The following is a 15,897-nucleotide window of genomic DNA, read 5'->3' on the forward strand; positions in this document are numbered from 1 at the left end:
ACCACTGCGCCACCAGGGAAGCCCCACTTTTCTTCTATTTTAAACGGATACTTTCTTAGGTGCAGAGAAGGCCATTGCAAAGGCCCTCGAAACCAAGACTCCAAGACAGCAGTTTTAGGGCCGCTTCCAAGACGCGGCGCCAACAGAGGCGTGGCTGGGCAGGGCACGCTGCCCGCACAGTCTGAGCGCCAAGCACGACCCACACGCTCCACGCTTCTAGTAGGCCCCGCCCATCGCCCGGACGTCACTCATGACCCGTTCGCTCTGCCCTCACCTCCCACAAGCCCCGCCCCAGAGTCCTGCTCGGGTCTCTCAGTTCTCTGCGCTTGGCGACCTTGAGCTTATCCGCGCCACCGGCCTTGCAGCACTGTGTTGGTCGGCGGAGTAGGCGGCCATGGGGAGCCTCCGCGGCCTGCGCCTGGCGGCTGGTGAGACGCGGGCCGGGCAGGGGGTGGGCGGGAAGCCAGCTCGGCCGCTGTGGGTGGAGGAAGCCTGCAGCCTCCTCAGGCATGGGGGTTGCTCTGTTCCATTACGCTTTCCCCTCAGGTAGTTCGGAATCCAACCGCAGGGTAGTAATAGGGGGAGAGAGCAAGGGATGAGCGAGCAACTGGTAAGCAAGACACTGCGGGCTAGCCGAGAGTGACCCTCTGCATCCAACCAGCTGCCACCAACTTAACGAACCCTTTTGCTCCCGGATCACTTTTCCGACCCCCAGCCCCTGTGAGCTCAGTTCTTAATGCACTTCCCATCCCTAAAACTACCCCATTGCCTGATTCATTCAGCTTTCCACGAGTCTCGAGCCTCCCCCTCCCCGCCACTCCCACCCCCACCATCTCTAGAGTTTATCTCTCAGAGAAAATTTTGAGTCTAGGGTTTCCTACCTATTTGTTATCTGATTAGGCAAGGGATGTATGGTCTCCCAGAATAACAGTAATTGTTTTCCTAAAATGGGGGGGGGTACATTTCTTTTAAATAATTCTACAATAAAGTGCTTTAAATTTCTTGGAGGAAAGTGTTATGTAAATGCAGGATCTGTGGTTTGTTTCCCTTGTAGGCATTTGTGTAATGACTATTTGGAGTCGGGGTTTAATTTGCCTTCTTGGGGAACTAGTAGAGCCTTTGCTTAGTAGGGGCTGAGAAATCAGTGTTTGCCTCTTGGCCGTTTTCTAGGCACCAGGGCAAATCACACTTTTGGTTACCTTTATGAACTTTGATAAGGTGTAATGATTGATTCCTTAGTACCAAAACGTTGTTTAATTCAGATTTTACAAGAAGAATCGCCCTAAATTTGACTATTGAGATAATGCAAATGTACATTGTAAATGTAATTGAAATAATGTAAAAAAAAAGTTATCCTTGACATTTCTTATTTTGCATTTCAGTGGAGAATGGACTGGAAAACATGTCTCATGCTGAATATTATTTACTTCCTTTAAAACAAATACCCTTTCTGCTAAAAGAGATTGATTTCATTGATTTGTTCAGCTTAGATGAACTAATTCCCCTAAAATCTTTTGTACACATCCTGTTAACCTTTTCAGCAAGGTGAGTGAAAGAATCATTGCTCTGTAAAAAAAAAAAACCCTGTAAAAGGGACTTTGACTACAGAACCAAGACTGAGTGTTTGTAAGTAATTCATCTTCTTGCCTTGAGAATATATTTATGTACTATAAGGATTCCAAAGCCTCTCTCCAAACTTCTGACGTTTAAGAACTTTACCATTGGGCAGTCAGTCAAAACAAAATTCCTTGAGCAATTTAAGAACAATTTATTTTACTCCAGTTAGATCCACTAAGGATGTTATATGAGCACCTCTTCCCAAAGGATCTCTGAATGTCTGATGTTTTGTGAGCAACTTCAAGCAATTTGCTCCTTCACCCACTTTTGCCCATTTTATTTCTAAATACTTTGACCTACATTGTTTTACTTGATTGATTTCTCATAGTAGCCCTCTTAGGTAAGTCTTATTGTCTCCTCTCCATTTTACAGATGAATAAACATGGGTCCGAGAGTTAGATGACTTGTCCCAGGTTGATCCGCCATAAAATTAACGTTAGAGTCAGGAGATGAGTCAGTGCCCTCTAATTCTGGAACTGTACTCTTTGCTTTGTTCAGACTGCTTGTTCAGATATATGTGTACATGTATTTGTCATAGCTAATAGGGTCTCTTTGGTGTGAAATGGAAGAGTCATGAAATGCAGATTTACTTGTGAAATGGAAGCAGTCATTCATATGCAAATAGTTTTCAAGTAAGAACGATTTAACTGGCAACTTTACTAAAGGAATGGTAGATCAGATAGAAACATAATCTAGGCATACCGCATTTATCCAGAATATTATTGGAAGAAGATACTTTAGGTGAATGAAATTTCAAAAAGCCAAGGCTTAATCCTTTAAATGATGGACCCTTATTTTTAATTGTTTCTGTTGGAAATCTTTGCTATACTCCCTTAACAAACAGGATGTAGGCTTTTTTGATCTTGAATTTGTTTACTGTTTCGTAGATGTACCTGTAGAAATAGGTCAGGGTTGTTAACTTTTGGTTCTTGGTTCTTGGTTCTTTGGTTCTTCATAGATGAGAGGTTCTGTGAACCTCTGAAATTGCATTCACATTTTTATGATTATATGCCTGTTTGGGGAAGAGAGGATCCATAGCTTCCATCCATTACTCAGAGCAATCTGTGCTAAGCTAAAAAGCACTTTTATGATGATTTGGAACTAAATGGCTATTGACCCACACTACTGTGGGTTCTATGAGGGTAAAGATGGGGTCTGTTTTGTTTTTACTAAATCTTCAGCACTTACCAGTGTCCAGCTCATAATAGATAGGCAATAGATACTTTTTGGAATAATTGTTTTTAATATTTTATTATTTTTAATAAAATAATTGTTTTTTATAATTATTACTTTCTATATAATAATTATTAGATCAAAGGAATGGAATGGTCTTATAAGAATGTTTCTTCACACCTTCAGAAAAGATTTACTGCCCTAAACTCCTTTGACTTAACAGCAGATTTTAAAATGAATTTATTATTGTTATTTTATCAATGCAGTGGGCCATGGGCATTCTCCTTGTCAGTTTTACCCACATCCTAGAGCATTAGAATCAATGGATAACTTAAAAGTCATGTAGTCATGTAGTACCCTAAGTTTACAGATGAGGAAACTTAAGGCCCAGGAAGGAAATTGACTTGCTAAGGGTCACACAATTACAAAGCTGGGAATATCTCCTGGTTCCCATTCTGATTTTATTTCTACTACGTTCTGCTCCTTCATTGTACTTTTTGTTTGTTCTTACTAATCAGCCCTAAATGAGTACATGCCCATTTTTACCATTTTATGCCTCCAGTCTTTGGCTTTGCTTATCACTCCCTCCAGGTCTTGCCAACAGGTTTTTACTAAGCAAACACTGTGTGCCCTGTTCACTATGAAACCTCTGGAATGAGTGGACTGCCACTCTTCCTAGGGCTAAAGTTTATTGCAATGAATAAGCAGACCTATATAATATACCTGGAGAGCTTATACAAGACAGTATAAAGTTCTAGATTGCAGAACAGATTTTTTTTTTTTTTCGGTACGCTGGCCTCTCACTGCTGTGGCTTCTCCCGTTGCGGAGCACAGGCTCCAGACGCGCAGGCTCAGCGGCCATGGCTCACGGGCCCAGCGGCTCCGCGGCATGTGGGATCTTCCCAGACTGGGGCACGAACCCGTGTCCCCTACATCGGCAGGCGGACTCTCAACCACTGTGCCACCAGGGAAGCCCTGCAGAACAGATTTTAAATGCTGCTCTGGTGTCCTGAAGCTGGTTCCTTCTGGCTTTGTGCATATCTCTTTCCAGTTTCACAGGTAGTCATGTTACACTGGTAGCTTGAGATCTGCCATGGTGAGGGTTATTGGCAAACACTACAAATCAGGGCTTTTACCCACCACCCCCCTCCCAAGAGCCAGCATACCACTGGTTTTAAGAATTCAGAGATTGAGGGTTCTTTTCCCTAAACTATGTAGCCTCTGAGAGCATAATCTGACCTTAAATATTTTTACCACTTCATCCTCATTTTCTTAGTGTTGACTCAAGTTGTAACCCCCATTTTTTTTAATGAAAGTACATAGAACAGAAAATTTTACAATTCATCCCAAATGGTAAGAGTAAATATTGTTTTAGTCATATATATGTACACACACATAGGTATACGTATATATAAATGTATGTGTCTGTATTGGTGTACTTGGTCATTAAATAAAATGCATTTTTCCCTTGGAAAAAAAAAAGAATTCAGAGAAAGGAAAAGTAGTGTAAGTTAGGATTATCTACTGAAGGTTCCATTGAAACAGAAGGGATGGGAGAGTGACACGAGCAAAGGTGGGGGCAGTAATGAGTCTGCAGAGGGTGTGGGGGGAGAAAGGGCAGTAGGGAGAGAGGATTATCTTGGATTTCAGGAGGTACTAATAGGAGATGCAGTTTGGCCTTTGAGGGTTTGAACCAGATGAATTTGGACAAAAAGGAAACCTTCAAGAAGAAGTCATTAAAAAATATTTTTGGAAAATTAACATGGTCGCTGCATACAGCATGAATACCTGCTACCTGTGAAAATATTACAGTAATCCGTAGGTGAAGTGATGATGAGAATGACGAAAAGAGAATGTATCTAGGAAGTATTTTGAAGAAACTGTTAGTATGACTTTCAGACAGAGTAATTTAAGGAAGACATAAAGACTGAAGTTTTTGAGCATGGAGGACTGAAGGAGTGCTACTCCGTTGTCAGAAATAAGAAAGTTGGGAAGGCTTACTGATTTGGCAGAGAGGATGGTGCACTATTGAGTGGGAGGTGGCATTGAGTTATAGGTGAGGATGGAACCTCAGTCCCAGACCTGAGGACAAAGGAGGGGTAAAGTTAGGGAAATATATGGGAGCCATCAGTGTAGAGCTGATTATTAAAACAGAATGGAGGAGTCCTCCCTGAGAGCAGTGCGGGACAGAGGCAAAAACTGAACCTTGGAGGCCTGACGTAGTGTAAGCAATAGGAAGTGGCAGAGGATATTAAAGAAGGTAGATCACAGAGGTCGGAGATGAAGGGAGAAAACGTGGTGGTGTAATGTAAGGGAGGACTGAGTCCTTGTAGAAGGATGAGATCATTAGAGTCAAATGGCCACAAAGATGGGAAGAGGAGAGTCAGATGAGCTAATGAAAAGATTCTAAAAGACATATTCATATGACTAGAAAGAGATCACTAATTTACAGCAATTTTAGTAAAATGAGTGGGGGAAGAAACATTGTAGTTATCGTGTGGGTGATGGGGTCAAGGTAGTAAATACATGCCACTTATTCAGTCACTTCCACTCTGAAAGGAAGGAGGTAGTATTTTATTTATAGGAGCTGTTGAGAGCAAGTGAATGTTTTGTTTGAGATAGTGGACCCTCAGTACCACTGTGGTGTAATAACTCAGGAATTCTCATCAACTACCCGTAGATGTAGAAATTGATTCAGCCTTTCTGGAAAGCAGTTTTTTATATATTTTAAGAATCTTAAGATTGGACCTAGAGATTATCATACTAAGTGAAGTAAGTCAGAGAGAGAAAGGCAAATATCATATGATATCACTCATACGTGGAAACTAATTTGTAAAAGATACAAATGAACTTATTTACAAAACAGAAGCAGACTTACAGATATTGACAACAAACTTATGATGACCAAAGGGAAATATGGTGGGGAGGGATAAATCAGGAGCTTGGGATGAACACAATTGCTATATATAAGATAGATAACCAGCAAAGACCTACTGTATAGCACAGAGAACTCTACCCAATATTCTGTGATAACCTATATGAGAAAAGAATCTAAAAAAGAATATATATTTGTATATGTATAACTGAATCATTTTGCTGTACACCTGAAACTAACACAACATTGTAAATCAACTATACTCCAATAAAATTAAAATATTAAAGAAGAAAAATGAATCTTAAAAGGGTTCATGTCCTTTAACCATCATATCCTTTAGCCCTCCACTACCAGGATTCTATATAAGAAAATAACCAGAAATGCCATTAAAGATTTATGTAGAAAACTATTCATTGAAATATTATTTGTAGTAGTGAAAAATGGGAAATAAATCCAGCCATAGGGAATGATTAAATTCAGGTTATATCCATTTGATGTTATACAGGTATCAAAAAGTTTTTTTTTTTTGGGGGGGGGGTTTTTTGCGGTACGCGGGCCTCTCACTGTTGTGGCCTCTCCCGTTGCGGAGCACAGGCTCCCGACGCGCAGGCTCAGCGGCCGTGGCTCACGGGCCTAGCCGCTCCGCGGCATGTGGGATCCCCCCGGACCGGGGCATGAACCCGTGTCCCCTGCATCGGCAGGCGGACTCTCAACCACTGCACCACCAGGGAATCCCTCAAATGTATTTTTTAATTAATCTCGGAAAAGTGTGACATAAGCAAGATATGGAATTATCTGATTTTGGAAAATGTATATGTTGTGTATAAGTATAGGAAAAAGTCTGGGAAGAAATAGACCAAATTGTTATCCCCAGATGGTGTGATTATGGATGCTTTTGTTTTCCTTCATATGTTTTTTTAGTTTCCCAAATTTTCTGTTATGAGCAAGTGTTACTTTTATAAGTTAAAAGGTTTTTCGTTTGTTTTAAGAGTGGAGAGGCAATGTTTGGCAGGAAAAAGGCAGTGGAAAGGAAGGATCTAGAGTTTTTGAGAATTTTGGTACAACATCTCTCAGCAAGAAGGGCCACAGTTGGAGTGGTTCAGAGTGAAGGAAGGCTAGTGTTCTTCCAAGCCTGCAGGGATGGATGAGAAAACAGATGGAGAGGTAGGGAATCTCCTTCTGTCACAAAACCTATTTAGGTCAACAGCTAAGGCAGAGAGGGTTTCAAATAGCCACTGTTGGGAGTGGGCTGGAATGATGGGCGGAAAAAAGATCACCAAGGAGTGGCCCCATATCACTGAAATTTGGCCACCAGAGACATGGATACTTTGCTTTCCATAGGCCCACTCCCCCACCCCAACTTAAAAAAACTGGCCAGATTCCAAAGGTTTATTTATAAATCTGTTTTTTAGAACTCTTAAGATTTTTTCCCCATAGAAACAATGTTACAAATGGTAGTTAGGGTTCTAGCCAGCCCACAAAAGCTCATAATGTCAGTGTGTCTTGCCCATTTTTCCTTCCTAGAATTTTCCACATCTGTTAGTTCCTCTGCATTAAGACCTATAACTGTCCTCTTTCCTTTGCACAACCCACTTGAACTACAGTGTTGTGACACCACTTAAAAGGTTTCCACATTTATGTCTACCCACTTCTGCTCCCTTTACCCTACTTCTCCCCCACCCCTAGCCTTCCCTGCATTCTGCACCCAGATTTATCTGCCGTAGTCACCATGGTTAGTGTTACTTTCCTGCTCAAAACTGCTCTGCCTGTTTCCCAAAATCTTTTTGGGGTATGGCAGACAAAAGGCTCTCACTGTGGGAGAGCATGCATAGGCACAACTCTCATAGCCAGAGTGCATTAGGCCAGTATCATCACTTAAATTCTCAACCCTAGAGCATCAGCAAGGGTGTTAGCAAGGCAGTTAGGCTTGTGAGCACTGGTTGCCTGGCAGGCAGCTGGAGAATTCTCTGTGCAAATCATTGTTTGAAGCCAGAAGAAATCCATCCCTTTTCAGAATAGTTACAGACAGGAGTCTGCAGTTGCAGTCAAGCTGTTCAGGTCTCATCGCTGAAAAAGCTCAGAGCAAGTTAATGTTTCAGGTTTGTTCATTTGTTTTGTTGTGGTCAGCCTTTAGGGCATTCCCACCCAGCTTCTTCTAATGTAGAAAGTAAATCAGTGGTTTTCTATTCTAAATGAGCTCTGGGTGGGAATAAGAGCTCCAGCTTCCAGAAGTGACATAATTGCCCTAACTTATTCTTCTTTCTAGTAGGTTTACTGAGCAGCTACAAACATTTGACATATGATTTCATCATAACTATAAAATACAGTATTGACTAGATAGCCTATGTGTAAGAACCTTGCCATCCTCAGGAGAAGCATACATTTAGTTTTTTCCTCCTGAGACTTAAAATTGACTCCGATTCACAAAACAGACTTTCAAAGTTCCTTATTCAGACTTGCTTTTTCCTATCACAGCGAACATTTCAGGACAAGCAGTATCCTATTTCAATTCTAGAAGGATTAAATAGGCATTTCTGGGCTAGCATGAATACCGCCTAAGTATTTAGATCAAGAAATCTTTCCATGGGACATGAAAAAGGAATATTGTTGCCCCATAAACAAGGTGCTTCTCCCAGCCAGGATCATGGTAGCTCCTGGCCTTCTGGAACACTAGGAAAAGAGTAAGGTGGTTGGGCTGAGAGTCTCACAGCAGTGTTCTCCGGTCAGCTCTGTAGCTCCGGTCATTCATCGTGAGATAATGAGACAGTGGCTGTTTACCCATGGGGGCCTCCAGCTGCTGCAGAGGAGGGATGTGAAGTAAAGCCTTTTCCACGGAGGATGAGGAGGAGAACATGGAGGATGAGCTGTAGAACAGTTCACACTGCATGTCATCAAGTAACTGAGAAGTGTATTAGAGACTGCATGCTCTGTAAAATCTGGAAGCTGGGGATATTTTAATACTCCACAGGGATTCCAAACTTTTAGTGTAATGAGTTACATATTGATATGCAGAAGTTAGAAATAAAGCAGAGCTCCTTTTCAGTGAATTGCTGTTGAAAAGAGCGATTTTTTTTTCTGTAGGTAGACTATTTATTCAAGAAATGAGACAGTAAAATATAACCTTAAATACAGACAAAAGCAGATCTTCTTAAATCTCATTAGAATCTTATTTATAGGGTAGATTATAGGAATAGACCAGTGCATCTGACCTTTATAGCAAAACATGTCATATTTAAAATAAAGTACTGAAAAATTGTTTAGAAAATACATAAGGTAGGGAGTAATATTTTGCAGGAAGTAACCTAATTTTGGAATAAGAACATGTTTATTTCCACAATGAAATTTTGTTTGTTTTTTGTTTTGTGTTTTTCGGTACGCTGGCCTCTCACTGCTGTGGCTTCTCCCGTTGCGGAGCACAGGCTCCAGACGCGCAGGCTCAGCGGCCATGGCTCACGGGCCCAGCCGCTCTGCGGCATATGGGATCTTCCTGGACCGGGGCACGAACCCGCGTCCCCTGCATCGGCAGGCGGACTCTCAACCACTGTGCCACCAGGGAAGCCCTGAAATTTTAATAACATCTTTTATAAGAGCATTTTTTAAGATTGGTTTATGGTTGATTTACAGTGTGTTAGTTTCAGGTACACAGCAAAGTGATTCAATTGTACATATTTATATTCTTTTTCATATTGTTTTCCATTTTAGGTTATTACAAGATATGGAATATACTTCCCTGTGCTATACAGTAGGTCCTTGCTATTTCTCTATTTTATATATGATAGTGTGTATCTGTTAATCCCAAACTCCTGATTTATCCCTTCTCCACCCTTTTTCCTTTGGTAACCATAAGTTTGTTTTCTATGTCTGTGAGTCTGTTTCTGTTTTGTAAATAAATTCATTTGTATCATTTTTTAGATTCCACATATAAGTGATGTAATATGATATTTGTCTGTCTTTGTTTGATTTACTTCACTTAATATGAAAATCTCTAAGTCGATCAACATTGCTGCAAGTGGCATTATTTCATCAAAAAGAGGGATTTTGAATGCAGCCAGAGACATAGGTATTTAGCTCTGCAGGTGTGCCCTGGTCATTCATGTAGCCTATGTTCAACAGGGACTCTAGCTGGTTGTGCTAAAAAGCAGCAATTCTCAAACATGGCAGCACATTAGAATCACTTAGAAAATCTTTCTAAAAAATACTAATGCCAGAGTCCTTGTCACAGAAATTGGGATTTAATTGGTGTGGGATGGCCGTGTGTGTTGGGTTTTTGTTTTTCTGTGGTGATTCCAGTATACAGAGTTCGAAGTCCCTCTTTTTAGAGTAGTGCTTCTCAAACTTTAGTATGCATAAGCATCATGTGAAGGGCTTGTAAAGACATTTTTCTAGATTCTGAAGGTTTGGGGTGGGGTCTGAGAATTCGCATTTCCAGGAAGCTCCCGGCTGAGGCCGAATAGCCCTGTTCTAGACTTCAGAGTGTGTGGTATTGGTTTTCCTGTGTCTGGCACGCCGTGCGTACTCATCAGCTATTGACTGAATGCAGCTATTTGATTCTTGAAATTTAATGTTCATATGAATCGGTTGGATATCATTAAAAATACAGATTCAAATTCTGTAGGTCTGGGGTGGGAGCTGAAAGTCTGCATTTCTAACAAGCTCACAGGTGATGGCAACAACATTTGAGAACAGCAAGGTGTAACAAGATATGTATCGTGTGTAATTTTCTCATCTCATTTCCACCAAGGTGCACTAGGCAGATGACCTTCACCTGGACATCTTTGGTCTACCCTGAATTGGGCACATTTCCTACTATACCCCATTTCTTTCCTTTTCTATCTCATTACAAAAACATATTGGAGTACAAATGAGTGAGAGTGACATTTTTATAGAGATAACATCAAATCCTCTCCGATTTTTAAAATATTAAATATCAAGTAAATATAAAAATATCATAAACTATGTATAAAGTAAAAAACAATAAGATGTAATTAATACACATGTTTAAAAATATTCTTATATAGAATAATTTTAATTTACAGAAAAGTCGCAAAGATAGTACAGAGTTCTGTGTACCCCTCACCCAGTTAACCCTAATGTCATCATCTTACATAACCCACAGTACATTTGTCAATACTAAGAAATTAACAATGATACCTTGCTATCAACTAAAGGACAAACTTCATTTAGTTCTCTCCAGTTATTCTACTGTTGTCCATTTTGTGTTCCAGGATCCAATCCAGGATACCACATTGCATTTAGTTGTCATGTCTCCTTAGTCTTTGCTGATCTGTGATGGTTTCATATTCTTTGATTTTCATGATCTTGACAATTTTGAGGAATACTGGTCAGATATTTTGTAGGTTGTCCCTCAATTAGGTTTTGTTTGATGCTTTCTCATGGTAAGACTAGGGTTATGGGTTTGGGGGAAGAATAAATAGCACAGAGGTAAAGTGCCCTTCTCATCATGTCATATTAGACAGTATATAATATTCACATGATTTATACTGGACTCATTTTATTTTTTATTGATGGACTCATATTTTTTACCTTGTTATAATCTATTACTCTTATTTATTTTGTTGTTCAGATTATGCCAGTTTAGGCTTTATCAGATCAGCTTCTGTGTCCCTTTACAGGCCCTCATCATTTTGTTTTTTGGACACTTCCTTACTTTCTGGCACTACAGGATGGATATTCCAGACTCATCTTGTATTTTCTCTGCCCCAACATAGAATCAGCCAGTTTTCTCCAAGGAGCCCTGGTTCCTTTCATTGGATAATCGTATTTAGACACCAGGATCTGGCAATGAGTGTGCTTGTTGCTACTCAAGTGTCACTGATTCCAGGCCTTCCCAGTGGGTAGAGCTGGAAAATACATGTGTGTATACTAAACCATGTGTATACACATAATTATGTCTCTGCCTTATATGCCATATATCATCTTTCTATATGTATACACACATGTATACACACATGTATACACACATGTATACACACATGTATATATAGAAAACTAAAGGTGCACACACTGAGTTTTCTGACTTTGACCCAGCACCACATTCATTCTAGCCTTCCACCCTTGCTTTTGGAACTTCTTTCTTTGACAATGAGAAACCTGGCTCTCATTATCTACCATTTAGTTACTTCCTTGTTCAATCCTAGTATATACTTATAAAGTAGTTTCAGAATTGTTAACCAGTACTCCTGTAAGAAACAAATTTGCCAACTAAAGTACATTTCTCTTTGTCTTTAGTCTTACAGTTTCCAGTCAAAACAATATTTTCCAAAGTTACTTAGGTCAGCTCCTTTTTTCCCACCTTGAAGTTTATAAGGTTAGATCACACATTATTTCTAATACAATTAGATACATTTGTCACAGTCTGCTTTCCATCCTGGGAATGATCCAACACCCTGGTTGATATTATAAAATTTGCATATATTAAAGCTCTCTGTGATGTAGTTTTAGGGGTTTTGACAAATGCCATGATTTTATTTTTAAGCAGATCATTGGCAGACTTCATAACTAGCAACATACGTGCAACAAACCTGGCAGCTGATCTTCACACAGGTTAAGAAACAGTAACTTAGATAATCTTCTAAAAACCTCCTCACCAGCATTCGTTGAACCTTCATTTATCATCACTGGTTCCCAGAGATTGGTCACGTTCCAGGTAACATCACTGATGGTTATCTCCAGGAGAGTCTTGAATGATTCTGAGAAAAAAAGCATCCCCACCACTCTGCACTGTCCATCATGGGTTGGAAAGAATGGGAAGGAAGGGACAACAGGGCAGAAGGCAGTACTTGAATCAGCCTCGAGACTGACCCACTAGAGCCTCCAGCCAGCAGTAATAACTCTAAGGCACAGATTTACAAATTGTGAGCCCCCAGACCAACAGTACTGGCATCACCTGGGAAATTGTTGGAAGTGCAAATTCTCAGGCTCCACCTATACTTACTGAATCAGAAACTCTGCAAATGGGGTCCACTAGTGTGTGTTACGAGTCCTTTGGGTGATTCTGTTGCATACTAGAGCTTAAGGACTTCTACTCTTAAGATTAACTAGCCATTTGCCAGTCAGAGCCTTACGGGCACAGTGAGGCTTCATCTTGACTTCTTGCTAAGGCTTTGGGGACACAGAACTGGTCAGCCAGGGACAGGCTGCAAGTGTAGCCAGATGGTTTAACCCTCTGGGTTTAACAGCCCTTTAAGGGCTGGTTTTCTTTTGGTTTTTTTGTTTGTTTTTAATTGTGATCCACCAGAGGATGGAAAATTTGGGGCTTGGATGTCTGGGGCAATATATTCTATCTCTTTGAGTTAGAAAAGTGGTCTTAATAATGATACTAGGGGAGGGGGAAGGGTAAGCTGTGACAAAGTGAGAGAGTGGCATGGACATATATACACTCCCAAACGTAAAATAGATAGCTAGTGGGAAGCAGCCGCATGGCACAGGGAGATCAGCTCGGTGGTTTGTGACCACCTAGAGGGGTGGGATAGGGAGGGTGGGAGGGAGGGAGATGCAAGAGGGAAGAGATATGGGAACATATGTATATGTATAACTGATTCACTTTGTTATAAAGCAGAAACTAACACACCATTGTAGAGCAATTATACTCCAATAAAGATGTTAAAAAAAATAATGATACTAAAACTTTTTTATGCTTTAATTTTTTGTAATTGCAAAATAAAGACCGAAATCACATCAAGACTTCGTATATATATTTTTAGTGATGTCGAGTTTTTAAATTATTTTTTACAATGGTTATTTCTAATGTGTATAATATCATGTTTGTTTATGTTTTAATAACCATTTATACCTTAAGGAGGTACAAATTCCTGGCCTCCAGTATGAAGTTGTAGTAAGAAAAGTTGGGAGATATTTTCTGATCTAGGTAAACCTCTCATGCCTTTAAGTCCCTATTCTTCACCTCCACCCCCAGGTATGTCTGTGACCTCAAGTACTACTTCTCTTTTCATTATTCCTCTGTCCTAGCCATGCTGGCCTCCTCTTTGTGTCCCTTAGGGCCTTTGCACTTACTGTTGTTTCTGATTGAAATACCCTTCCACCAGATACCTGCATACTAGCCCCCTCACTTCCTTCAAAAGTAGCATTCTCAAAGAGAACTTCTACTTCCCCATCTAAAATTTCACACACACACCACATTCTAAGCACAGAAACACTGTCACTCCCCATTGTTTATTTTTTCTCTCTGGAATTTACTATCTAACTATATATATACATATATATACGTATATATGTATATTTTTCCCCCTTCCTCTAGTAGAATGTAAGTTCAGCTGGCATAGATTTTTATCTGTTTTTTATACTGCCTGGAACAATAGCTGACAAGTAGTATTTGTTGAATGAATAAATATCTCCAAACGTGCATTTGTGTGACTGACAGTAAGTAGGTGTACATGGTAACATTTTTGCTTTATCATTATTACCCAAACTGAGCTGAGAGGCAGCTTGTCTTTTATTCTCCTAAACTGCCTCTGTTCTAATTAAGAGGGATGGGGAAGGACAGTACCTAAGGAGATAAATATTGATTCTTTTTCTGTTTCCTCTTTAGACAGTAGAGCTCACTGCCAGTTAACTTTGTTGCTTTCTGTCTCAGCACCTGCCAGAAGGCAATGGGACAGGATGGTGTGAGATGGGGATTTATAGGTCACATTAAACCAGTGGTTCTCTGGGGAAGATGAAAAAGTCGAGATGGATGGTGGTGATGGTGGCACAACGATGTGAATGTACTTAATGCCACAGCCCTGTACACTTAAAAATGGTTAGAATGGTAAATTTTGTGTTATATGTATTTTACCACAGTTTTTAAAAAAAAAAACAACCCAAAACACAGTGGTTCTCAAAGTGTAGTTTCAAACCAGCAGTAGCAGCTTCAACCCAGAATTGTTGATTCCAAAACTGGAGGTAGGTGTGCCTAGTGATTTGCATTTTAACAAGCCATTCTGGTGGTTCTGATGCATACTGAAGTTTGAGAGTCACAGCATTGAATACTTGTTTTAATCCTTAGAGCTATGGAAAACTTTTGAAGAGGTTCATAGAATTTCTTCATGCCCTGATAACTGTATAAAATTACCTTGATCAGAAATTCTGACCACCTTAGGGGTAAAATTGAAGTGCTCTGGAAACGTTTTGAGGATTAGTGCTTTAAGTAACGTTTCAAGAAACAAACTTAACGCTTAGAGTGCCTGCTGTGTTTCAAGCATCTTGCCAAATGCTCTCACACTTGTTTTCCATTTAACCCTCAAATCAGCCCTGGTGAAGTAAATACTACATTACCTATTATACATTTAAAACAAGCCGAGATCAGTTATAATTTATCTACTTTTCTTACAGTGTATACTTACTGTCACTAGGTGGCACTGGTGGTGTGGTTACTCAGACCCAGGCAAAGCTTTCTGGGACTACCTGCCTAGAAAACTGAAATAAATGAGGCCTTTTATGAAAGAAATCAGACTGCAGACAACCACAGATCTTGATACAAGTAGAGGTTCTAACTTAAGGTATGTCAGAGTTAGGACCTCTGAAAAGTCACTCCTATAAAAAGCAATGAAAACATTACCATAAAGTCTTAAAATCAACTTTTTCAGAACTCTAGGAAATAACCAGAGGCTTGTGACAGTCTGTGTGGCATTTGTCGAAGAAAATGACTTCATGGTAAGAGCAACAAGGCTAATGGAGTTTTAACTGATTCCTGTCTCCTCTTGGCTTCACAGTAGCCTTGAAAACTAATACCTCAAAATTGCAGTAGCTCTAAAAACCTAGCAGACACTGAAGAAGGCAGAATGGATTTGGAGCTCCCCCAAACCCCTAGCCCCAGAGGACTGTTACTATTTGGCCTGTGTGGCAGTTCCATGGAAGTGCTCACTCACAGGGCTTGCCTTTTTTTTTTATTAACCTGACTCAGAGCTAATACAATTCGAACATCTTCTTTCTCACCCACCCCAGAGCATGCCCCCAAATGCACACATAGCCCTCCAGCAAAGGCTGGCAAACTTATTGGTGCAAAAGGCCTTTAAGGAAGTCTCTGTCCAGTTATTAGTGGACTCCTAAGCTGACATAGAGCACAAAACACAACAGAATATTGGGGAATACAGAGCATTGGAAATAGAATTGAGAGTCTGGAAATAAACCCTCATATTTATGGACAAATGATTTTCTATAGTGTGTCAAAACAATTCAACAGGGGAAAGAATAGTCTTTTCAACAAATGGTGC

At 40.2% G+C, this 15,897-nt stretch overlaps 1 protein-coding gene across 1 annotated transcript in view; it reads left to right on the forward strand.

Annotated features, from left to right (window-relative positions):
• Positions 1-256: 256 nt before the first annotated feature.
• The window catches only part of FAM162A (family with sequence similarity 162 member A), a 38,010-nt gene continuing 22,369 nt past the window's right edge, over positions 257-15,897 (forward strand). Inside the window, exon 1 of the mRNA XM_029215247.1 lies at positions 257-428. Coding sequence (XP_029071080.1) covers positions 395-428 — 34 coding nt within the window. The 5' untranslated portion in view covers positions 257-394. The remainder of the gene's footprint in view (positions 429-15,897) is intronic.

Source organism: Monodon monoceros, unplaced genomic scaffold, assembly GCF_005190385.1.
Source record: "Monodon monoceros isolate NGI ecotype Baffin Bay Population unplaced genomic scaffold, NGI_Narwhal_1 Super_Scaffold_11, whole genome shotgun sequence".
Classification (NCBI taxonomy): Eukaryota; Metazoa; Chordata; class Mammalia; order Artiodactyla; family Monodontidae; genus Monodon; species Monodon monoceros.